General features: G+C 42.8%; 1 protein-coding gene across 8 annotated transcripts in view; it reads right to left on the reverse strand.

The window, feature by feature from the left end:
• The window catches only part of WDTC1 (WD and tetratricopeptide repeats 1), a 67,227-nt gene extending 41,842 nt beyond the window's left edge, over positions 1-25,385 (reverse strand). For 4 of the 8 annotated variants that reach the window (XM_024978608.2, XM_059877379.1, XM_059877380.1 and 1 more), the window contains exons 1-3: positions 24,807-25,131; positions 11,239-11,386; positions 9,787-9,870 (exon numbers count right to left, since the gene is read on the reverse strand). In XM_024978608.2, the coding sequence (XP_024834376.1) occupies positions 9,787-9,870; positions 11,239-11,286 (132 nt within the window). In that variant the 5' untranslated portion in view covers positions 11,287-11,386; positions 24,807-25,131. Of the gene's footprint in view, positions 1-9,786; positions 9,871-11,238; positions 11,387-20,556; positions 21,430-24,806; positions 25,132-25,297 lie in introns of those variants that run through there. The other 4 variants (XM_024978597.2, XM_059877376.1, XM_059877368.1 and 1 more) reach the window with 3 other exon arrangements.
• Between the last annotated feature and the right edge of the window lie 743 nt (positions 25,386-26,128).

Consider the following 26,128-nt stretch of genomic DNA (forward strand, 5'->3'; position numbering starts at 1 on the left):
TTTTACTTCCTCATTTTCCAATAATTTCTCAACCCACTTCTATCGATACCACAAAAGTGGCCCTTGCCAAGGTGACCACGAGGCTTCCTCGCCCTAAATCATAGGGACAGTTCTCAGTCCTTATCTTACTGGTCCCTGGCTGTATTTGATGATGCTGACTACACTTCCTTCTCAATGAAACATTCCTCTTTGACCTAGACAGCATATTAAGAAGCAGAGGCATCACTTTGCCAAAAAAGGTCTGTACAGTCAAAGCGATGGTTTTTCCAGTAGTCATGTACAGATGTGAGAGCTGGACCATAAAGAAGGCTGAGCGCTGAAGAACTGATGCTTTCAAATTGTGGTGTTGGAGATGACTCTTGAGAATCCCCTGGACTGCAAGGAGATCAAACCAGTAAATCCTAAAGGAAATCAGTCCTGAATAGTCATTGGAAGGACTGATGCTAAAGTGGAAGTGCCAATACTGTGGCCACCTGATGCAAAGAGCCGACTCACTGGAAAAGACCCTGATGCTGGGAAAGATTGAGGGCAGGGGGAGAAGGGGGCAAGAGAGGATGAGATGGTTTGATGGCATCATTGACTCAACGGACATGAGTTTGAGCAAACTCTGGGAGATAGTAAAGGACAGGGAAGGCTGGAGTGCTGCAGTCCATGGGGTTGCAAAGGGTCAGACACAACTTAGTGGCTGAACAGCAACAATCTAGAAAGCACTAGATGACACATGGCCTATAGCTCCAGAACAGCAATAACCAAGTTATCATCTTTTCCTTCAAAATTATTTCTTCTCCAGTGCTCTTTAACTCTGTGAATGATACTATCATTTACTCTGCTAAAAGAAATTTAACTTCATCCTTGACTCCTCTCTTTTCCTAACTTTTCACATTTAATCATCAAGAATTCTACTAATTCTACCTCTTACATGTCTTTCAAATTCACTGACTTCTCTCCACCCAAACTACCATTATCTAGGTTCAAGTAACCAATTACTTCTTCCTGAATCACTACCACTGTCTCTTAAGTGGTCTATTTGTTCACAGTTTAAATGTCAGCAATCTTCATTTTGAAGGCAATTTTAATTAAAAAACAAAAACAACCTTAACTCTGATCATGTTGCTTACATGATACGGACCACTCTATAGCTCTCCACTGCTCTGAGGATAAAATCAACAATCTTCAATACAGCTTACAACACCCTTCATTATGAAACATCATCCACTCACACTCATCTCACCAACCTTATCTATATCCTTTTTCAATTTGTATCTGTAACTATCTGTTCTCATGAACCAAGTACCCTCTACTCTCTTTTGTATCACTCAAATGCTGTTCTGTCAGTCTAGAACTTTTCTCTTCCTGCTGCTGCTGATGCTAAGTTGCTTCAGTTGTGTCTGACTCTTTGCGACCCCATAGACGGCAGCCCACTAGGCTACCCCGTCCCTGGGATTCTCTAGCCAAGAACACTGGAGTGGGTTGCCATTTCCTTCTCCAATGCATGAAAGTGAAGTTGCTCAGTCTCTTCCTATCTCCCCCAAATCTAGTTAGCTCCTTCCATCCATATTTCAGGTATCAGCCTAGACTACATTTCTCTTAGGAAGCCAACTCTCTGGCCCATTGTATTTCACTTGTATGTGAAATTTCTCAGAATGATGGCTACATGGGGGAGAAGAGGTTGAGATTGAGAGAACAATTGTTTATTGAATACTATGTTTAAGAGTGAAGAAGTGTGATAAGAGTGTAAATTGACGCTTTGAGTATAAATTGATAAACTGTGCATATTCCATGAAAGGCAATTTTGTTAATATTTATCAAAATTACAGGTAGATACACTCTCTGGCCTGCTAATTCTATTTGTAGGTATTTATTCTAAAGATAAACACCCACATATGCCAAATGATGTTGCAAGGAATAACACTGTCCATACAAAAGATTGTAAGTAATCTACATCTTCAACAACAGGGACAATTTAAATAATTTATACTACACTCATACAACACAATACTCTGAAGCCATGAAAAATTTAGATATTAGAGACATCTTTATGTACTGATATGGTAAAATCAAGAAAGTATATTTTTAAATTCAAAAGTAAGATACAAAGTAGTAAATACGTTAGGCTAACATTTGTGAGAAAAGGTGAGAATCTACATAAAAATGAATAAAATTTATCTGGAAGGATATTGAAATTGAGTATGCTAGTTGATTCCAGGAGAGTGCATTTGGTGGCTGAGAAAAACAGTGGAAAGGAGATGACCTTTTTAAACTTTTAAGCTAGCTCTAAAATAGAAAAATTTAAAAGTCAATCAAACCAATAGGCTTTTAGTGAACCTCTACTAAATGTTCAGCACTATATCCTAAAAGTTCTCTTGGAATTTCCTTTTGCTTTTTCAAAAAGTATACAAAATAGTAAATTAGCAAATCCAGGAGAAAAAATTCCCCCAGACAGTATGGAAAGCATTATAATCAATAACCACAAAAGGCAGGAGCTTTTACTGTTGATTTTACCTCTTTTATTCCACCCCCAACCCTTATAATATCACCTCTTCTTAATGCCCCAAACCAACTCTGGCTAAATGAAATGGGGTCCATATGTGATAAGGGATTCTGTGGTGGTTTAGATGGTAAAGAATTTGCCTGCAATGCAGGAGACCCGGGTTCAATTCCTGGGTTGGGAAGAGCCCCTGGAGAAGGGAAAGGCTACCCACTCCAGTATTATGGCCTGGAGAATTCCATGGACAGAGGAGCCTGGTGGGCTACAGTCCATGGGGTTGGCAAAGAGTTGGACACAACTGAGCGACCAACACACAAATGTGATAATGGATGGGAAACAAAACAAGGGAAGAAAATGACCAGAAAGCGTTTTTAAAAGTTAGATGCCATCAAATCAGCATCTTAGGAAACTTTAAGAACTTTCTATAAATAACAATAATAATAGCAGCTAATATTTGAGTACTATATACGATGAATTTTACAATACACTAAGTGCCATGCTAAATACTTTCTGCTAAGTCACTGCTAAGTCACTTTGGTCGTGTCTGACTCTGTGCGACCCCATAGACAGCAGCCCACCAGGCTCTGCCGTCCCTGGGATTCTCCAGGCAAGAACACTGGAGTGGGTTGCCATTTCCTTCTCCAATGCAGGAAAGTGAAAAGTGAAAGTGAAGTTGCTCAGTCATGTCCAACTCTTGGCGACCCCATGGACTGCAGCCTACCAGGCTCCTCCATCCATGGGATTTTCCAGGCAAGGAGTGCGGTGCCATTGCCTTCTCCGGCTAAATACTTTACATACACAAATTAACTATTCCTTCTCTTAAACCCAGGAGACAAACAGGATGTTTGTCAGATTATACAGATTATACAGATGAGGAAATGAGCCCTAGAAGTTAAAGGGCTTATCCAAGGTCATATGGCTTATAATAGCATTTTTATTACTATAGTGGGGGGTGAGAGTATCAAAAAACGTTATCCTTTTCAACCTCAAACTAGGAAAGAGGGAAATAGGATAGACTTTTGAGATCAGGATTGTAAGAATCAGTACAGCTGAATATTTTTCCTCCTTGACTTCCAAGATATCATGTTCTTCCACCACTATGCTATTCTTTCTGTCTCCTGTGGGTAGAGAAAGAGAAGAAAGATAATCTCTAGATGCCGAAAATGCCTTGTTCTTGGTCCTGGGCCTTTATCTGTCTTCTTTCTTTTTTCTCACCAGTGACACAATCCAGTCACTCGGCTTCGTGTCTTTATAGACAACTGGTTTACAAACTTTTTAGTCTCAAGACCTATTGATATAGGTTATCAATATTTACCATATTAGAAATTAAAACTGAAATATTAACTTCATTTAAACTTAACATTATTAATTATAACTTTAATGAAAATAAAGTTATTAATTTCACTTAAAATAGTAATAAATGATAAGTTAACACATTTTAAATAAAAAGTAACTATATTTTCCAAGGCAAAAGAATGTAATGGGAAGAACGGCAGTAGTGCTTTACATTTTGCAAAACTCTTTAATGTCCAGCTTAATGGATTCTCATGTCTGGGTGCTCATATCTACTTTTGTATTTACTTTGGTGCAAGATGCTATTTCAGTTGAAGTATATGAAGAAAATCCAGCCTCATAAAGATAAGTAGTTGGAATAAGGAGCAGTATTTTAATGGCCTTTTCAGATCACTGTAGGTATCCTTCTTTGATACTACACAACAACTGGACAAATAATGGTTTCTTAATGTTACAATGTGGAATCTGAATCCACATAAATGAGCTGTTGGTAACCTGCTACATTAAAAAGTGCTGGTTGATTTTACATTATGCCTGGGTCTTTTACACACGTATGACTTCTGTACATGTATGACTGTTTGGAAAATAGCGACTTATTGAATTTGAAGATCTTCAAATGCTAACATTTATTATACAATAAAATATTGCTGACATTTGTTAAAATCACCACAGATCTCATCAAAAAGTCTTTTAAGAAGTATTAAGAAGGGACTTTCCCGGTGGTCCAGTGGTTATGACTCTGCACTCCCAATGCCGGGGGCCCAGGTTTTATCTCTGGTCAGGAAGCTAGATGCAACACGCCACAACTAAGATGCCGCATACCTCAGCTAAGAGCTGGCAGAGCTGAATAATTTTTTTTTTTTAAGTATTGAGAAGCTATCAAGCTCTTGGTGGCAAACACAAGTTTTCCTACATTCTTTTTTTTTTTTCTCTTTAAAGCTAAAATTTTATCCTTGGCAACAAATACTGTCAGTTGTTCTTCTTGAAGTGACAGTTTACTTCATTCATTTTAAAGAAAATGTCTGCCAAATATCCATATTTGAATAACCACAGTTTTCGTCTGCTAGCCATTCTTTCAGATGGTGTTCCATGAAAAAAATGTCCAGTTGAGCTTACAACTCAAAACAACTGAACAAGTGCTTTTCCTCAAGACAACCATCATAATTCAGTATGCAGCAGCAGTACTTCCTACCCCATATACTAAAGAGATCTGTACTTATGAGTTGAAATTTAAAATTAGTACGTTTTATTGCACTTACATCAAGGGCATTTTAAGTAAGACTGGCTTGTCACTGCAAATGCATAGGGTGAATGATTCAATGAATTTGATGTTACTTGCCTTGATTCACACTAAAATGACAATATTACCACTTTTTCACAAACTTTTAAATGAATTAGTTTAGTTTTGCAAACAATGTCTTAGTATTACTATGAAAGTAGTTTTGACCTCATGGATTCCCTTGAAGAGGTCATGGGGATCCCAGGGGTCTGCACACCACACTTTGAGAACTGCTACTGTACAGACTATTACAATGATGTTCTGGTTTTTATCCCAGTCTACGCTTCCCTGGTGGCTCAGCGGGTAAACAATCCACGGGCAAGGGGCCACAGCAGATTTGGGTTTGATCGTTGGGTCGGGAAGATCCCCTGGCGACCCACTCCAGGATTTTTGCCTGGAGAATTCAATGGACAGAGGACCCTGGGGGGCTACTCTCCATGGGGTCGCCAAGAGTAGGAAAAGACTGAGCGACTAACACTTTTACTTTTCATGCTTCTTTTGGCCCCAGACCCACCAGACCTTGTAACAATGATAGAAATGTCTTTGCACTTATCAAAGGCTGAGCCCTCTGCTTCAACTCTGAATCCTAAACCCTCCAATCTTCCTTAGGACTTTGCTCCTTCAGTCATTCTGTCCTAATCCTGTATCCTCAATCCCTTTCTCTCTTATCAACATACAAACAAGCTCTAGTATTTCTTCCCATTCTTACAAATCCCTCCTTTGATCCCATATGCCCCTCCATCTACCGTCCCATTTGGTAAACAAAGTCCTTCAAGAATTGTCTACACAGCTCAATAGAGCTGGAAAACAAATACAAAAACAAAACAAAAGTGACTTTGAAGGGTGGAAATGAAGGGAAAACAAAACAGATGTCTTCTTCCTCCAATCTCCTGAAAGACTCCCCACTGGTTAAAGTCAAACAGAAGAGAGCAGGACAAGAGAGATTCACATCTGTGAAAGTCAGCTATCCCGGCAGTGAGCTAAGAAAAAACGGTGAAGAGGAGGTGTAGAGACAAGAGAAGGTTATCTTTTACAATTTTGTTAGGGGCACCACTTATCAAAACCTCCCACCACGGCCAGGCACAGCACCAAGAGTTTTCTTACAACAGGAGGTCCTGGTGAACAAAATGGAACTAACAAGGTACCACCAGCTGGAAGGGTTTGGGAAAAGTCAGGAGAGAGGGGGCACCAGGCCGCATGTCCCATCAAGTTCTAAAAACCCTTCTCATGGAATTCATCCTGGCTGAGTGATGAGTGTGCCAGCGGGAAGGACCCTGGGTCAGAATGACTGGCCAGGGACAGCCCAGGAACTAATCCTATCACCATAAAACCTGAGACTGTAAGCCACGGGGCAGAGCAGCTCTCTTGGGTTCCTTGACCCTGCTGTTCTCTGCCCGGGTGCCCCTTCCCAATGAAGTCTCTTGCTTTGTCAGCGTGTGTGTCTCCTCGGACAATTCGTTTCTGAGTGTTAGACAAGAGCCCACTTTCCGGCCCTGGAAGGGGTCCCCCTTCCTGCCACTGTTTACCCTTTTTACTGCTTACATCCTATCTTTCCTTTCATCTAGGGGAAAAGTTTGTAATAACTAAATAAACAGATAAGTAAAATTTAATCACCCTCTTTAAAATTTTGTGCAGTTGTGGGATCTTAGCTCCTCAACGAGAGGATGAACCCAGGCCCACTGCAGTGAAAGCACCGAGTCTTAACCATGGGACTATGAGAGAATTTCCTAAAAAATTTTTTTTAAAATACAGAGTTGTCTACTTGCTACGGGCTTCCTTTGTAGCTCAGTCGGTAAAGAATCTGCCTGCAATGTAGGAGACCTGGGTTTGATTCCTGGGTTGGGAAGATTCCCTGGAGAAGGAAATGGTAATCCACTCCAGAATTCTTGCCTGGAGAATCCCATGGACAGAGGAGCTTGGCAAACTACAGTCCATGGGGTCGTAAGAGCTGGACAGGACTTAAGTGGCAAAACCACTACCATTACTTGCTTCTGCACTCCTTCATGTCCAACTTACTCCTTCCGTCTAGTGTCTATTCTCACCACTCCAATAAAACTGCTTTAGTTTAGGCCACAGTCATTGTTTTGCCCCCACTTACTCAAACTTTCCGAAGCACTGAGTAAAACTGACCACTCCTTTCTTGAAATGCTCTCCTTACACTCTTCTGGTTTTGTTTCTGTTCTACTTCATGGACTCTCTTTGGTGGTTAACTTTTCAATCTCCTTAGGTTGTAATCAATTCTGACAGCTGGAGTATCTCTTAAGAGTTAGAGAGATTTAGGCTTATTCTTTAAGCCTAAATGGATGCTGAAGTCTCTGAATTTCTCCCTATGGTCCATAGCTCTCCCCCAGTTAGCACCATCAACTGCCTACCTGACATCTCCACAAAGCTATCCAAAAGGCTTCCCAACTTTACAGGTCCAACCCCCTGATTCTCTCATAAGCCTATTTTTTCTCCCAGTGTTCTTTCCATCTGCTCTGACTTCTCTAAGCCTCACAAGTGCAAAGCTGGGATGTTTGCTTTACCATCTAAACCTGTGTGCATTCCTTCATATTGTGCACTGCTGCTACAGGTCCCCAACAAGGCTGCCTTCATCCAGGTGTAAATTCAAACAATTCATCCACCTTAACATATTTTTGTATTTGAGTGCCAAATCTTTGGGAATCATAGAATCCTGTTTTGTGTTCTTGAAGTTTCCAAGTCTATTGTGGACAAAGTTATCAAACCAGGAAGAGATAGTAGAGACAATACAGGTTGGGTGGAGGCACAGTTAAAAGGAGAAGCCCAGCCAGCTAGTGGGAACTGTCTACTCAGCATCTCCCGCCTCCTGAGTGGGGTTTCTCAGCCTTGGCATTATTGGCACTGGGCGCTGCATAATCCTCTGCTGCACGTTCTTTTTGTACTCTGATTGTAGGATGTTTAGCAGCATCCCTACACTCTATTCACTATATGCCCGTAGAGCTCTTCTAGTTTTCACAGCCAAAATTGTTTCTGGACATTACCAAATGTCTCCTCGGAGGTAAAACTTTCCATGCACCACGCCCAACTGCACTAAACAGATGCACTTTATATTCTAAAGGAAACACGGAAAGAAACAAAGGACAAATAGTACAATGCATTTACAAACTCATGTGTTCAGAGGCTTTTTAGAGATATGTGCGTTGTGTGCTAAGTCGCTCCAGTCGTGTCTGACTCTGCAACCCTGTGGACTTTAGCCCACCAGGGTCTTCCGTCCATGGGATATGGGGAAATAAAAGTATAAAAGAGTGTAACAAACTGTGTAAATAGTATAAGACCAATTAAGTAAAAAAAAATTTATATAAGCATTAAAAAAACTGGAAGACTTAATAATAATAATTGTTATTTACTGAACTACCTTACTATGATCCAGGTATTGTATTAATCACTTTACAAAATCACCTCATTTAATCATCACCACAGTTCTCAGCTATTGTTCTTTTTCATAGATCAGGAAATGAGGGGTAACTTGTACATACAGCTGGAGAGAAGATAGATCTTGAAACTAAATTTATCCAACTCTAATGCCCATCTCTTAATGAGCATTCTGCTTCATAATACACAAAAGTAATATTCCAAACAGCAACAATGTTTATCTCTGGATGGAAGAATTAAAAGTGATTTTTGTTTTCTTCTCTATATATTTCTGTCAATTCCATATTTTCTACTATGATATTTACCACTTCTATAATCAGAAAAAAATTTTCAGTGAAAGCTGTGAGGACTACTTGGTAATACAGAGAGAAGGATTATTATAGAAAAAAATATCAAATCAAAGTGTGATTACGATTATGTGAAAATATGCAAGAGATAAAACAAAGTATATAAAATGCTAATAGTAACTATATTAGGGAGGTGGGAATAAGATGTAATTTCTAGTTCTCTTTTCCATATTACTATTAATGTAGTCATATTTTATAAGGGATAAAAGTTTATAATGAAAAGAAAACAATAACAATCATCTATAATTTCATTACCTCCAGATAACACTGTTAGTATTCAATAATTTCCTTTCTAATCTTTTTCTAAGATCAACACAATCACTTATAAACACTAATGTGAAGGAACCAAGAATGACACTAAGTTGGACAGGACAGCTAAAAGCTGGATTCAGAACATGATCTTGTGGAAGAAAAGGGAATGAAACTAATATTATGGACTGTTTTTATGTCTGACACAACGAAAAAGCTCAACTTCTGGACTCTAGACCTGACTCTCCATGGACTGGACAGGACAACACAACACTGGACAAGGTGCTGAGTTTTTCTAAATCGCTTTTTCAAAAAAATATGTATCTATTTCCTATCTACCTCCCACAGCATTTCTCTGAAGATAAAATGAGAAAACATGTGTGTGTGCGTGTGTGAGCGAGAGAAAACACTTTGTAAATTCTAAATTCATATACAAAGGTAAGAATCTTAACTGTCCAAGCCAATAGTAAAAACAGCAGTATGAAAGAAATTCAATAGTCTTTTTCCAAGCACCAAGGAAATAGTATGACAAAAAACAACTCCTGTGTGACCGTGTCAATCACTAACCTTGATTCAGATTTCTGTGCCTAATAAAGCTGCTATAAACGAGAGGTAACCTTCAGGTATGACCTACAGAGAAAAACTGTTTATGCCTTGAACAGTGCCAAGAAGATTCTCGGCAGGCAGAGAGTGGAGAACCAATCATCTGCATCTAGGGTGCAAACTGGAGCTCTTACCTGCAGCTCTGCTTCCAGGCCCAGCCGTCTGATAAAGGGATCAGTGACATGGTAGCGCCGCTCAAAGCTCAGGGCTCCCCGCTCCTGCAGACAGAAACAAACTCATGGGTTCAACTGATTGAAATGTAACATGATTTACTACGTTCCTATTACATATACAGCAATGTGCTGGGCTAGAGCTAGAAAAAGAGAACAAGAAACTGGCCTGCAGGAGCTTACACTATACTTCAGCAGGGATTAGAGAATAGAAGAGAGTATGTAATTAAGCACTAAGTCCTAATTGTTAGGTTCAAAAAAACAAACAAACCTGAAACAACAAATAGAATGTTTCCATATTTAGGTTAAAGAAGGTGGGCATCATCTTCAGGACACATATTCCGGGATATATACAAAGGAGAAAAATAACTTGCACAGTCCTTCAATTATGTGACTCTGTGCCTCTAGGAATTAGTCCTGGCCCTTGAGGGCCACCCAGTCTAATGAAATCAAACCAAGAAAATGCCCCTACAAGTGAACAAAGCTGCAAAACGATGCAGAGCAGAACACGTGACACACAGACTGACGCGCACCAAGTGCATGGCTTATGGGGAGGCTGTGCTTGGTCCTTCTAGATGGCAACCACACCTGATGCTGCAGGCCACTTAAGTTTTTAAAGATTTTTGTCACCAAACCTTTACAAAGAACTTTCTCAGGGTCTTTTAGATTTCATCCTCAAGATTAGCCTGCAGGCAGACAGACATTATTATCGTTTAACAGTTGAAAACCGCAGCACAAGGAGGTGAAATGACTAAAGTCATACAGGTAGTTAATTAGGGCAGTGAGATTATAAGCTCCTGACCCCAGCCTGGGGTTCTTATTTCAGAAGCACAACTTGTCTTGGTTGAATCTCCTCCATTACACCCGTGTTCCTTTGCTGAGGGCCTCCCTGACAAAGTCTGGGCTACATAGCTAAATGAGTGTGAATGCCCAGTCATCTATTCATCTCACAGTACTAGAGAGTCTTCCATGTACAAACCGCAGAGAAGAGGTGCAGGCTTTGGTACAGGAGACTCTCGAAGAAGAGAAGAGCGAGCTTAAGCTAAAGTGGGATTAGGACTCTCCCAGCTTCAGCTGAGCAGCCAGAGCAACATGAAGAAGCTCTCCTTACATCTGCTGTACCCCCACCCTCAGAGATGTCCACACTCGTGCTCCCCTCCCTCCCCAGACTCCACCAATCTCAGGAGCCCAGGTACACATGCTTGGACAGAGGAATCCCCATGCATCCCACGTTCTTGGGTAAAAGAAGATCAGAGTCAAGAGACCTCGGCTCCAGTCCTGGGTCTGTCACTGATTAAATTAGTTGTACGACTTCGGGCAAGTCAGAGACTCTAGTCCTCAGTTTATTCAGCTATAAAAGAAACCTGTGGGGAAAAAAGGACCTCATGTTCTGGATCATGGGCCTGGGTTGCTTACCTTTATCTGCCTACGGATGAGGTCTCTAGTTATGTTGACTTTTGCCATCTTCTCTTAATGGGTTCAACAGAAGGACGCTATAGAAGGATCTTCAGGACCCTTGAGCATTCCAGCCAAGCCCAGGTCCACAAGACACACATTTAATTACCTGGGGGAAGAAAAATCATCAAACCTTGAGGGATGGGGAAAGGTGGCTTTGGAGCCCTGATTCCACCCCTAAAATACCCCACCAGCCCACCCAGTAAACTGGCTATCTCCTGTGATTTACGACATGGTGCGCTGGCCCTGCTCCATAGTGTTGAAGAACCTCTGGAGGGTCAAGGGGGCAGGGGAGAAACAGTGATTCACAGCCACAGGAAACACTGGAACAAACACTGAAGGAGCCATGTATGCTTCTCCAGAAAATGGGTGTGTGTGTGTGTGTGCATGTGTGTGTGTGACTGAGTATGAAGGAAGATGGAAACACATCCTGAAAGGAAGAACAAGGCATACAGCGAGAAAGATGTCAAGTTTTACTTGCTCAGTATGCATCTGTGGCCACCAGTCTGTAACTTTTAATTATGCTTCAAAATCCTTGACCTTCAGCTTGGCTCTCCCCCAAACAAAATCAGTAACACAGACAGAACATTCAACTGTCTGACAGATTCACAGAGTCAAAGAGTGGAAAGGAAATGTAATGGTGACCATGTCCAACTTTAAGAAAACCTTCTTCAGTATCCTGATAGGTAGATTTTCATACTCAGAACCTCTTGAAGCAAACTATTTCTTTGTTATACAACTCTGACAGAGAAACCGTTTCTGATAATTTATCATTAAGAAAGCACAAAATATGAGAAATAAAAAAGTTCCAAACTGAAGCACACTCATCACAGACTTTGGAAGAGCAAAATAAATAAATAAAGCCACCCAAGTTTCCAATGATAGAGGAACAGCTAAATAACGGATAGCCATATGATATAATGCAGCATTAGAAAGGCTACTTGTGAAAGAAAAATGCTTATATCAGATTGCCTGTATTTTCTTTTGCAATAAACACTATCATCACAGCTATGTTTAAAAAAGGAAATATAAAAAATAACAATTGCCATCTTTAGATAATAAATAGTATGACTGAATTTTTCCTTCTACTTTTTGATGTTTTCAATTTTTTTCTATATAACCACATTAATTTTACAATCAGAAAAAAAAAACAGCTAGAGAAAATAAACCCACAAAATTTTAAAATAAAGTTCTGCCTGTTGTTATGCCCACTTTTTGGTCCTGTTTCTACCTCTGGAGTCACACAGGAGGTCCGGTCTTTCTTCTCCATGATGGCCCTATGACAATGCCTTGGGGACCCATCAGGCCTCTCTGCTAACCCTCCTGAGTCAGCAGGACCCCCTGAAGCCACTTCTGGATCTCCTGGCCCAGGCTTTCCTCCTGCTGGCCTCCTGCAGATCCCTTGTATACCCTCCTAAAACCAAACATTCCTCACCTGAGCTGTGAGCAGACTCCTTCCCTTCCTTTTGACATTTAACCACAAAAGGAGACTCCATTTACAAACACTATGTTATTGGAGATTGCTTTTTTCCCTTTAGTGCTAGGCACACAGTAGGACAAAAAAACAAAACAAAACTTGCTGCCTGATTAGATGCTCCCATTCGGCTTGAATTCTTTGGGGCTTATGTCTCCATGATCTATTTTGGGATTACAAGCTCTTAAAAGGGCAAAAACCTTCCCTTAGAATGTGGAAGCCAACCAGCACTGCATCTCAGTGAGCATTACTAGGGATATATGGAAGTCATGGGCACTACCTAGGATCACAAGACCTACAAGCACCAAGAACATCCAGGGATGCCATCGTAAGAACTACAATTCTGTGATGGCTTTTCCAGGGGCCCTTGGCTATCAAATTAAAATTATAAATTTGAACAAACTGACATCAATTAAGCACTGGCCTGCAATTGTGTTTATGACTCTGATTTGGGTTATAACAGTCAAAGCCAAAACATTAACAGTAATTGCCCCCACAATCACCATGAATATGAGATGGGGCTTATCACAATGGAAAACACCAAAGTCAGTGAGTATATCTGATATAAAGTAAGACCAGCCATGTGGCCTTGGTCAAGTCTCTTAATCTCTCTAAGTAGGCACTCATTCCCGTGACTCACAGGCACAGGAAGCATTGCAGCAAACAGTGACGGGGCCATGCACGCTTCACCAGAAGAAGGCTCACTTTTTCCTCCCAACACCCTTTTCCTTAGAAGGTTACTGGGAAGGTCAAAAAAAATAATGTAAGTATAAAGCCCTTTCCCTAATTTTATTTTGAAAGGAACATAAATACTTGTATCTGCTAAGAAATACTAAGTTGCCAAATATTATGTACTTACTATGTGCCAAGAATTATGCTAAGTGCTTTATATTTATTCACCCATTCATTTATTCACTCAACAAGTAAGCACAAGAAGCTTCTACTATATGCCAGGTACTATTCCAGACCTAGGAGACATAGCAGTGAACAGACAGATAAATTCCTTATTCTCAGGGTACCTATATTCTAGCAAGAGGGGATAGATAACAAATAATAATACAAATAAAATAAGACTATATCCAGTAGTGAAAAGTGCTATGATGAAAATAAAACAAGCTGATCAGAGAGTGACTGATGAGCTACTTTTAGACTTGAGGTTAAAAAAGATATAGTGCATTTTGGAGTTTGTCTGGCTGCTCAGCATGTGAACTTCCTTCCTGCATTTTGGGAATTTCCCATCTCATGAGTCTGGTGGGAAGTAGAGAGCCCTCTCACTATGAAGTGAGAATGGTGGAGACAAGATTCTCTTTCTGAGGCTCTCCTATACCTAGTGTGCGTGCATATGGCCCAGGCTATGTCAACAGACACATGAGCCCCAGACCTTAATTGAGATATGCTGTCAAAGAATCAGAGGACCATGGAGAGTCCATGCTGGCAGGAAGGGGTGCTACAGTTGCCATTAGGGTCCAGTCAGCTGGTGGGGTAAGCTACGTAAGTGGCAGCAGTGACCTCACGGACTGGTTCTGTGAATAATTTTGGCTGTGGGTCCTGGCTGCTAGCTAATTTCCCTTGTTCCAGCCCATTCTTCAAGTCTGGCTTTGTGGCCTTCCTTGATATTTTGTTGAGTTTCCTTAATATCCTTTTAGGAATCATCTAGAATTGGTTTCTGTTGCTGACAACTACAAATCCAGTCTGATACAGAGGAGTTCTCTGAGAAAATGACATTTAAGCTGAAATGTGAATGGCAAGAAGTCACAAAGATCTAGGGGGATACAATTCTGAGAAGGGAGACAACCAGTGCTAAGATCAGCTCAAAAGCTTGTATGGTAGTGCTGGTTTTATCTTCACTGTACACACGAGGAGACAGTCATAGGTATGAAACAATTCCCACAACGTCACATAGCTGATAAACTGGAGACACAGCAGGGACCCAAACCCAAAACTGTACGTACGCTCTTAACCACTATGTATACATAAATAAACTGCTCCAGTATGCAATTTCCTAGAGTAATGATCACCACAAGAATCCCCAAGTGAAAGTCGCTCAGTCGTGCCCAACTCTTTGCGACCCCATGGACTATGCAGTCCATGGAATTCTCCAGACCAGAATACTGGAGTAGGAAGTCTTTCCCTTCTCCAGGGGATCTTCCCAACCCAGGGATCAAACCCAGGTCTCCTGCATTGCAGGCAGATTCTCTACCAGCTGAGCCACAAAGGAAGCCCAAGAATACTGAAGTGGGTAGTTTATCCCTTCTCCAGCAGATCTTTGGAGAAGGCAATGGCAAGCCACTCCAGTACTCTTGCCTAGAAAATCCCATGGATGGAGGAGCCTGGTAGGCTGCAGTCCATGAGGTCGCTAAGAGTCAGACACGACTGGGCGACTTCACTTTCACTTTTCACTTTCACACAATGAAGAAGGCAATGGCAACCCACTCCAGTGTTCTTGCCTGGAGAATCCCAGGGACAGCCGAGCCTGGTGGGCTGCCGTCTATGGAGTCGCACAGAGTCGGACACGACTGAAGCGACTTAGCAGCAGCCAGCGGATCTTCCCGGTCCAGGAATAGAACCGGGGTCTCCTGCATTGCAGGCAGATTCTTTACCAACTGAACTATCAGGGAATCCCCAAAAGAGCCAAATAAATTGTCATTATTCATTCACTAATTTTCTTAAAACATAAACTGAATTTTTACCAAGCACCCAGCACTGTGCTAGTCATGAGGGAATAGTGAAGGTGAAAAGATACAGTACCTATGATAAGATGCAAAGAATCAAAGGCAAGGGATTTAGGGAACTTCCTGGTGGTCCAGCAGTTAGGACTCTGTGTTTTTCACTGCCAAGGGCATGCATTCAGTCCCTGGTGGGGGAACTAAAATCCCACAAGCCACAAGGAACTCTAGCTAATATTGGTGTGTGGTTTGGAAATACTAAAAGGAATAAGAAGAGTAAAAGCAGAGAAACCAGGCAAGCAAAAATCACTGCTATTCAGGTAAATGGTAAAATGGAAACTGGGATTTAAAACAGTATCAGACTGGTAGGCAGAGGTTTAAGACCCAAAATGTCAAATTTAACACAACTACTGCTCAGGTGGTATTTTGGTAAACAGTTCCATTCCCATCCTAAGAAGAAATGATAGCACACTGGCAAATAGCTCATTTTGTAACACAGCCCACCCTCTCCTCTCTTAAGGAAACAGTGCCTCTTCACAAACTTTAAGAGGCAGACAAGCATAACTGGAAACACTTCTAAGTAGAGATCATTTAAAAGGCTCACCTCAGGAGAGAAATATACTCAAATGTACAGAGGGCATAACTAGTTTCATACTTCTCAAATACATAAATAATCAGAGCAGTAAATAAAAGTTATATGAATGTGAGATTCAATCATGGTCAAATTTTAAAAGCATTATTTTAAGGAAGGTTCAGAAATAGTCAATTCTACAGAGTAAAGAACTCATAGACATGAAATGATATGAATGAAATATTGAAATTGGCAAAAGGAGGTTACATATGTGTGTGTGTGTGTGTGTGTGTGTGTGATTAAACACTAGAAAAGTGTTTAATTCAAGAGAATTTCTATCTCTGGTGCAGTATGCGAATTACATAATATTCAGTTCTGTTGAGGGGTAAAAAGACCAAACTAAGTGACTTCAAGAACCCATAAAGTAACAAATTCAGTGTCTACTTTGCCAGGGACTGTGACAGACTAAGAGCACACAATGTAGGCATAGTTACTGGAGCATCAAAGGCACCCAGGCCATAATCGGAGCTCCAAGGAGAGACTGAAGAAGGCTGACTTTAACTTAGTCAGATGATCAAAATGAATAGCTAGGACAGTAAATTCAGAAGGAACAACATGGAATAATAAATTAAATCTTATTTATACTCATTTATTCACACATCTAAACATATAACAGTAGAGCTAGGCAGACTCCTGGGAAATCACTAATGAAGAATGAAGAGTTTAACAGTTGACAAGCAACTTTTTTGGGGGCTGCACCACACGGCTTGTGGGAACTTAGCTTCCCAACCAGAGACTGAACTGAGGCCATCACAGTGAAAGGGCTGAGTCCTAACCACCAGGGAACTCCCAGACAACAAGAAACTTTTAATGTATCTTCTTCATCCTAAGGATAGCACAGTTAATAAATAAACTCTGATTTTCACACTTAAAGCTCTCATAACATTGAGGGCTAATTTGCTAGCAGAATATGAAAGTTCAAGAAAACGTTCTCCAGCTAGAATACAAAGGTTTAGGAATGGTATTTACTTGTAATTTAAGATACTACAGGCAAACTCCAGCTGATATTCAATGGAAAAGAGGAAGAAGGAAGCCAGTTTTTGTGAATCAGGAATATGAGAAATACAGAAACACCTAAGGCACAGAGGAAAACATATGACTTAATGTTATAAAGAAAACATGAGCTGCTATGTAGATGTTGTATCTTCCAAAGGGTATTCTGTTCCTGGAGCTCTAAAACACCTAGAACTTAACACCATCACTTCCACAGACTTCTAACTTAGGCTACTGGGAAACTTTCTTCAATGGGCCTATATCTGTTACAGTTAAAGGAAGCTAATAAAATTCAGTTTGGAGGACTTCAAGTCATACTTCACAATGCAAGTGTTAGTCACTCAGTCATGTTGGACTCTGTGCAACCCGACTGACTGTAGCCCACCAGGCTCCTCTGTCCATGGGATTCTCCAGGCAAGAATGCTGGAGTGGGCTACCATTTCCTTCTCCAGGGTCATAATGCAAAGGGTACCAGTAATATAACAGCTTAAGGTTAACAAACCTAGAACAAAGTACACCTGGAGAAGATTACTCATCTGGAACCAAGGATTAAATGGCAATATGCAAACACGAGGAACCGCCCATTTTAGGTGTGCCACAGTCCTTGTTTGGGCTCTGGTTAATGTAGCAGAAAGAGGAGCAGACTTAAAGTACGTAGGCACCTGGGCCTGAATTTCAGCCTCTGGTTGGGCAAGTTACTTAATCTTTCTGAGTTTCAATTTGCTCACGTGTAAAAGAAGGATGCTAACCTCCTTCAATGGAGCATTGTGAGGAATAAATGATAAAGTATGTATAAAAGTGCAAAATACATACCTGGATCATAGTAGGGGCTTAATAGATTGTTAATTGAAGGCTTAGTTGGACACGACTCAAGTGACTTAGCAACAGCAGTAGTAGTGAAGTGAAAGTCGCTCAGCTGTGTCCGACTCTGTGACCCCATGGACATTCTTCAGGCTAGAATACTGGAGTGGGTAGCTGTTCCCTTTTCCAGGGGATCTTCCCAAGCCAGGGATCAAACCCAGGTCTCCCACATTGCAGGAAGATTCTTTACCAGCTGAGCCACAAGGGAAGCCCAAGAATACTGGAGTGTGTAGCCTACCCCTTCTCCAGAGGATCTTCCCTACCCAGGAATCGAACCAGGCTCTCCTGCATTGCAGGCAGATTCTTTACCAACTGAGCTATGAGGGAATATATGGTAGCCAAACCTAAATTCTAAGACCGGATAACTCCTGTTATCTATGCTCAGTGGCATGGTTACAACATTTCTTCCACATTTCCTTCCCTACCAGAGAGACAAAGCTGACATTGAGGATTCCATTGTGCGTGGTATGGTGGGGCATAGAGAACAGGATGTCTTTATCACCTCTACTAGCTTTGAAATACAAGATCAGGAGGAAAAAAGTGACTTTGTTGAAAACAAAGAAATTCTATACAAAACTCGTATAAGAATGCATATAGTAACATTATTCACAATAGCTAAAGACAGAAACAACCAAAATGTCCATCAACTGATGAATGGATAAACAAAATGTGGCTTATTCATACAACGGAATGTTATTTGGTCATAAAAAGGAATGAAGTATTGATTCACACTGTAACATGGATGAAAACTTGAAGACATTATGCTAAGGGAAAGAAGCCAGTCCCAAAATGCCACATATTGTGTGAATTCATTTATGTGAAATCTCAAGAATAGAAAAAGCTAGAGACAGAAAGTAGATTAGTGGTTGTCTAGGGTTGAGAGAGAAGATGGGGTGATTGGGGGTGGGCAGTGATAGCTAAATGGTATGGTTTTCTTTGGGGGGGGGGTGACGAAAATGTTCCAGAATTAGATGGTTATAGAACTGTGACTATATCAAAAAGTGAAGAACTGCACACATTAAAAGCATGGGTTTTATGGTAAGTAAATTATATCTCAGCTATAAAGGAGGAAAAGTCCCCAAACCCTTTCTTCGGTTCTCTACCTCAACATCACAATTTAAGAAAATTTAGTTCTCACCCTTTCCTTCATTTGTCTCCTAACTTGAATAGCAGTTATTTATGTGGCTTCTTTTTCTTAAGACTGAAAACATCCCGAGGGCCAACTCTATCTATCTGATTCATCTGCTGACCCCTCCTGGGTCTCCCAAGGAGTGATGTGGGCTTAGCAGGTACCAATATATTAAAACTTGCTGAATGAACAACAACATGACTGCCTTGCATACAAACAGTGTTTCATACCTATCACAATGCTTCTGTTCATGCTTTTATTTGAACTTCACAATAACCTTGAGAAGATGCTGGAAAGTTCCTACGATCCCCTTTTAACAAGAGGGAACTGAAGCCCACTGCTACGCGGTACTGAGGGAGAGGCACGGAACTGGGATTAGGGTCTTGTGCTCCAAGCCAAGACCTGCCTCTAACTGGCGGCGTGACTCTGAGTATGGCATTTCATTCCCTCAGCCTACTTACCCATCTGTAAAACAAGAGGTAGACTGAGATGCACTGCAAAATTCGTTCCAATACCATTATCCCAGGACACACTGCTAGGAAGCAGTAGAGTGGAGACTGAATCCACATCATCTGTATTCTCTTTCCTCTGGACTTGCTGCCTCCCACTACAGGGAAGTGCCCCCGGCTGAGTGACAACTGACTGACCTCCCTGTCAACATCCTGAATTACGCAAAAGATATATGCAAGTTTCCTCTCTGTTTGCAATGGTTTTCCTACTGGAGCAATCCTATGGGGGAAAAAAATGCACTTCCAATGCATAAAGGTAATTTGAACTAAAATAATAAAATAAAGTTGGCTGCAGAGTCCAACAGACCTCAGGTTCAAATTCCAGTTCTACCACCTACTTTCTCTGTGAAAGTTATTTCTAAACCTCAGTTTCCTAATCTATAAAACAGGGATTATAAAGCCCACCTTCACAGAGTGATGAGGAATGGGAGGAAATGCCTGATACTGAGCCTAGCAAATAGTATTTATTGGACATTCTAAGCAGTTTACAAGTACTGTCTGACAGACCCCTCCTCATAACAGCCCTGAGACAGGTACTACTATTATTCTCACTTTATTGATGAAGGACTGAGGCATGGAGAAGTTAACTTCCCAAAGTTACAGTAATTAAATGAAGAGTCAAACTAGATAGTTTATCTCCAGAACCCAGGCTGTTGACCACTAAAAAAGAATTCCTACTATCTTTATTTAGACCACATCCAAGCACTCTTTGCCAAAAGAAACTCTGTCTCTTATTTCTTAGGGTTAGGCTAAGGCATCAAAATCACCTTGACTTTGCTGGTCTCAAACACAAACTTAAAGCTTGCATTTCAGGGTCATGGACTAAGTTGGCACAAGAACATCTGAGAAAGGTGTGGATGGCAGGACAAGCCCATCAGCCAAGCACCATTGGAAAAGTTCTTTGCCATCTTTGAGGCTCCTGGCTTAAATGATTCCGTATGGGGCTGACTGAAGCATTCTCTGTGAAAGGCCATTTAAGAAATGCTCCACTCTGGGAGCTCTGGATGAAAACTCACCTTGATGTCTTCTCTGTCTGTAGAGTTCTCTATTGCCATCTGAAGTTTTGTAAAAGATTTTCCTGTTCTCAGAACTTTGCTTTTCAGTGACCATACTAATTTATCTGCAGTGTCATAGGGCCACAATTATCTTAAGGTAGTGGAAGGGAACAGAAACAGAAATGGGAGAGTATTCTGATAACATTATCCTTTCTCATTGAATTCAAGAGCATCTGGTCTTGCATTTCACCTTTAACTTGGATCACCCCAAATCCTGCCACAACTCAACGTACCTCTCAGAGGGAAGCCCTTAAGTTTCACCCTCTAATTTCACTCCTAGTAGAAAGGTCAAGGAAAACTAAGTCAATCAATTTGGAAATGTTTCCTTTTTGATTCAACTGCAGTTGTGTTACATCCAGATGTCTAGCTCAAGAGGGAACCGGAAGAGCCACTGGCACCCAAACACTTAGGCCTCAACTGATGAAGCTCCCTGACCAGAAACGCCTGACTCCCATTCTGAGAAAGGCTCTCTAAAAGGTTCACGAATAAGCACAGTTTTATGCTTTCCGAAAATAAAATCTGGAGGTTATGAACAAGGACATAATTTTACCAAGGTCCTGATCCTAACACTGCCTCCAAAGAACCTGTAGATAGCTACCTGGGCAAGGACAGATCCTCCTCTGCCCCCTTCCCCAAGAAAATGGGGTTAATACCTCCCCAGATGGCTACAGGGAGGATTAAGGGTTATTATTCTTTGCATCCAGCTCTGTCACAGCTCTAGCAGTTATGACCTTGTTCATTCTAAAAGAAGACATTAAATATAAAGATGCAGCACTGATCCCTGAAGCGGACTCTACAACAGGGTGAGAATTTCCATTCCACACAGCCTCCAACACTGCCTCCTATACCCCAACCTGTTGGCTGAATCCTCCTCTTATTCAGGCCTCAAGTTTTTAGGGTATTAGTCACTAATGCCACAAAGCCCTTTGTGGAGTCAGCAGCTATTACTAATAGCACCAAGAATGAACCCCAGAACTACTCTCAGGGTTTCTGGCAGGCCTGAATTCACCCTGAAGAAACCAAAGTCCCTTCACCCCCAAACCCAGGCCCTTGATGGGCCATAGACGAGATCTAATGAAAAGCAAATATTACATCAGTGAGTCCTCACAAACCCACTGTAGAGTAGGTGGTCATTTCACAGATCAGAAAAGCATAGCTCAGAGAGAACATTTGATTTACTCCAGGACACGCATCTAAGAAGGTGCACACGCAGGATCAAGTATCAGCCCTACTATTACTCCCTGTGTAACCTCCAGCATATCTGTCAACTTTCTGGATCCTCAGCTTCCTCATCTGTAGAGTGGGAATAGTGATAATACTTATCACTAGGACTAAATGAAATCTTGGAAGAAAAGTGTCCAGCAAGTACCAGACACAAAATATTCAATACATATTAGTTATTTACGGATCAAAACAATAGGAATTATATATAATTTTCACATATTAACAGTTTACTAAAAAAAAAAAACAAAAAACTTGTCCAATTAACTACATAAGTATGAACTCCTCTACCATATCTTTGATAAAAAGTGGCAAAGCCTCTGCTTGAATACTTCCAATGATGGCTAACTCACTCCTTCACAAGGCAGCCCATTTTGTTTTTAGAAAGCCAAATTCTCTCCTGTCACGCCAACATCTACCCTCTTGGGATTTTCATCCTCTGATCCTAATGCTGCATTCCAGAATCACACAGAGAAAAGTCCAGGTCCCTTTCCAAGGACAGTTCTTCAAGTATATGTCCCCCAGGCTCTTAGCTCTGGTCCCTTCAGCTCCTGATCAAGTGTCACGATTCCCGAGGAGACAGACCTGGGTCTGAGTTCTGATCCTTTCACTTACTAGTTGTGCGGCCTTAAGCAAGTTATTTTACCTCTCTGAACCAGTATCTTCATACGTATATTAGGAAAAATGATTTTCGCCTCACTGGGTAGTCATGAAGGTTAAATTAGATAAAGTAAAAACACTACTGAGCATAGAGTCTGACATATACCAGGCCTTCAATAAATGTCAGTCACTTTTTAGGATGTATTCCAATTAGCAAATATCCCTCACAGTAAATGAGCCAGAATTAAATGTAACACAAGGGACTGGTTTCTGATGGGAACTATCGAGGCTTGGGTTTTTGAAGAGCTTTCTTATTATACAGCTGAGAAGAAAGCACAGCCCAAGAGTTATATGGGTTTGGCAGCCCAAAGATGTGGTGGAGAATCTGGAAAGGTGACAATGAAAGAAGAAAGGAAACAGAATGGATCATTAAACCAGTCGCCCAAAAGAAAAGGTAAGTATCACCACACTACGTGTTGTCTATGACTCCCTCTCTGAGACCCAGGACTGCACATACAGGCTATATTCCTTAATTCAAAAAAGAGAGAAGAAAAATAATTAAAGAATAATTAAAGTCACAGTTCTGGATCATTCCATGCTGGGATGATCTGGAGAGGGATCTGTAGCCTCTCCAGAGCTACAGATGTTTAGCAGGGGGCTTCTTCAGTTGTAATCTGCCAGATTCTAAGCCCAGGTGTGTGAAAATATCCTTTACAGGATGTCTCATGAGTTCTTGCCAGCTAGGAAAGCTGTTTGACTACTTTAAAACTCAAAACTGGCAAATCGTCAATGAGATCATCACCACAAGCATTACACATATTCTCTTTCCTTCAGTGACCCCAAGGGAAGGAGTCCCAGGCACAAATATGAATTGCTGTTCAGTTATTCCTCAAAGTTGATCCAAAGCACTGCTTCTACAAACAGGGATGTGACTTGAACACAAGTGCCCCCAAGCAGATTAAAAGAGGGAAGGATCGCTGGACTCCAGAACTGAAGCAGTGTGATGACAAACTACGGCAGAAAAGGTTGTTTTTCCACCTACTAATGAAACACAACAGCTTGCAAGGAAGAAATTCATTGTCAGTCTTTAGACTCGGCCCAAGGAAGCCCTTCTAGTTACTCCTTGGCATGTGAGAGAGGAATCTAGTTAGTACTATACTCAACAGCCAACAACCTCTTTAAAAACAGAAGAATTACAAAGAAGAAACCAGAATTCAAACCAAAATAGCCTTAAGTAGTTCCTTCAACTTAGGAACAAAGACTAGCCAGTCAAGAAGGACTGCAAGATACAGAAAAGTTTAGTGAGGCCACTGGGCATACCTGTGCCCTAGGTGGGGATTTCATAATGCCTTTGAGTCAGGAGGTGACCTCAGAATAGTCTTCTCAAAACTGTTTCAGGCTTTATTAAAAGTGGTGACTTAACTGCCACTTGGCCCTGATCACCTACCCATCTTTAGAAAGAATGGGGAAGCTACAGCCACCCTACCAGGCTTTTAAACTCACTAACTTGAGAAGAAAACTTTAAGTTGCTCTACCAGTTAAAGAAAGTCATAGAAAAAAAGGCCTTTGGGCGAAATAGTCAAATTAGGTTGTTAGACATGAGTCGTAAGTCCCCGATATCTCTTTTCTAGAGACCCCGGTAGCACACCTGCAGAGGAGAGACAGAGGGCACTGGGCAAATTCAACCTGACTGGCAAGGGGGCGTCTCTGCAGCTTTCAGCAACGAGAATTGGAACCTGCTGGGTCGCAGTCTCTCTCTTACTCCACACTTCCTATTTGCCCTTTGAAGTGGGTACTGAATAGCCAGTTCCCAAGTAAAGGCCCTTTTGTACGGGCGCTACAGTCGCCTGGTGGAAACACCTCGGCAGAGTTCAGTTTGGTGCCAGGATGGGCCACTGAAGGCATCTGCGGCTGCCAGAAGCCTGGACTGGACACGGGGACGGACAGAGAGAGAGAGAGAGAGAGAGAAACTAAGAGAGAGCAGGAGGTCAGGTCAACGTAGCCCTCTCGGCACTTCCACCTGCCCCCTTCTTCCTGAGACCCGGGCCATATCAGATGTCAAACAAAAACTCCGCAAGAAAGTCCCGTGATGGGACGACTTCCACCTCTCCCTCTGCTGAGGCTCCCCGAACTCCCAGAGCCTTCCCCACCACTTCCCAGCCAGCCCTCCGTCCCCACCTCGACCCCGGCCCACTCTGCCCTCCGCCCCGGCGAGGCCTGCCCCTTCTTGGGACACCCCGGGCCCCCCTCCCCGAGGCGGACGGGCTCAGGCCCCCGGGCCGGCAGGGCTGGGGCCGGCCCAGAGCAGAGGCGGCCCGTGCGCCCAAGGCTGCCGGAGCCGGTCCTCGCCTGGGCGCCCGCGAAGAGCAGGGGGCGGCGGCTACCCGTACCTGTCAGGCCTCTTCCTAGGACCGGTGGCGGCGCAACTTCAGGAGCCCATGTCCGTCCGGGGGGCCCGGCCCCTCTCCCCGGAGGGGGGGCGCGGATCCCGGGGAGGGGGCTGGGGGGCCCGGGCTGCTCTAGCCCCTTCCCATGCTCCCCGCCCGGCGCCTGGCCGGGGCCGGACAGCGCCTCCGCCCGCCCCTGCGCACCGCCTCACACCCGCGCTCACACACACACTCACACTCCCTCGCGCGCTCTCACACACGCACTCCCCTCCCTCCTCCTGCTCTGTTTATCTCCTCCAGCTGTCTGGGGACCCAGGAGAAGCCCAGCACCGCGCCTGCGCCACGCAGTCTCCGCCCCCGCCCCGCGCCTCACAGCCAGCGGCTACGCTACGGAGACAGCGCCCGGCAGTTTCCAGAATGGCGATCAGGGCCCCCTCCAACACCCTCCACTCCCCGCGCCCGGTCAACGTCTGCTGCCGGCGGCGCCCACTAACCTGCTAGTGGGGGAGCCCCGCACAGCCGCGGCCAATCCGCTTCGCCGCTCGCCAGACCGGCAGCCAGTGGGCGGGCGGAAAAGCTGGGCTAGGCCCTGAGGCATCCTGGGAGTCGTAGTTTTTCTCCGTCGAAGAGCTCCCGCAGCGCGGGCTTACCCCGCCCAGTTGCCATTAGTTACCCGGACGCGCCTTCTATCCTATATCCACGTAAAATGCTCCCTGCTGTCACTTTTGGGACACTCCCCTCACCCACTGCCCCCAGAGGCCGACACAGTCTCTCAAGAGCCTTCTCAAGACTTCCTCAGAGCCCCTTAATTGCGGGACCCCTCAAGGCTGGGGCCCCAGGTCCTCCCCTAGAGCCAAGTCTCAGCTCACTCCATCCTATTCTTGGAGGCTGCTGCAGCGGCACATTCCTCACCGTTGTCTCCCCGCCTGAAGGAGGAGGATAAAAGGTAATCAGCCTACACTGGGTGGCCTGGAGGGGAGCCAGCCATACACACACTCTTGGAAACCCTCAGTCTGTTGGAAGAGACAAGATGCATCCGAGATCGGTGCAAGTACTGCTGTTCCCACCTCTGAGAGGCGGTTCCAGCCTTGTGGAGTCCCAAGTCTGATGGAGGAGTCACTTCCTCTCTAAAGAAGTTCCCAAGGTCACAAGGGAGTCATTTTGCCTAACTTCTGAAGGTAGAGACTGGGCCCCACCCACGAGGAGCCTCCAGTCAGAAAAAGAAGACAAGGTCATCTTCCAAGAATGGAAACTTATCGCTCACCCATAGGGTGCCCTCTATCAGACAATAACAATAATGTGCTTTTGCTGAGCATTTGCTTACT

This window comes from Bos taurus, chromosome 2 (genome assembly GCF_002263795.3).
Source record: "Bos taurus isolate L1 Dominette 01449 registration number 42190680 breed Hereford chromosome 2, ARS-UCD2.0, whole genome shotgun sequence".
Taxonomy (NCBI): domain Eukaryota; kingdom Metazoa; phylum Chordata; class Mammalia; order Artiodactyla; family Bovidae; genus Bos; species Bos taurus.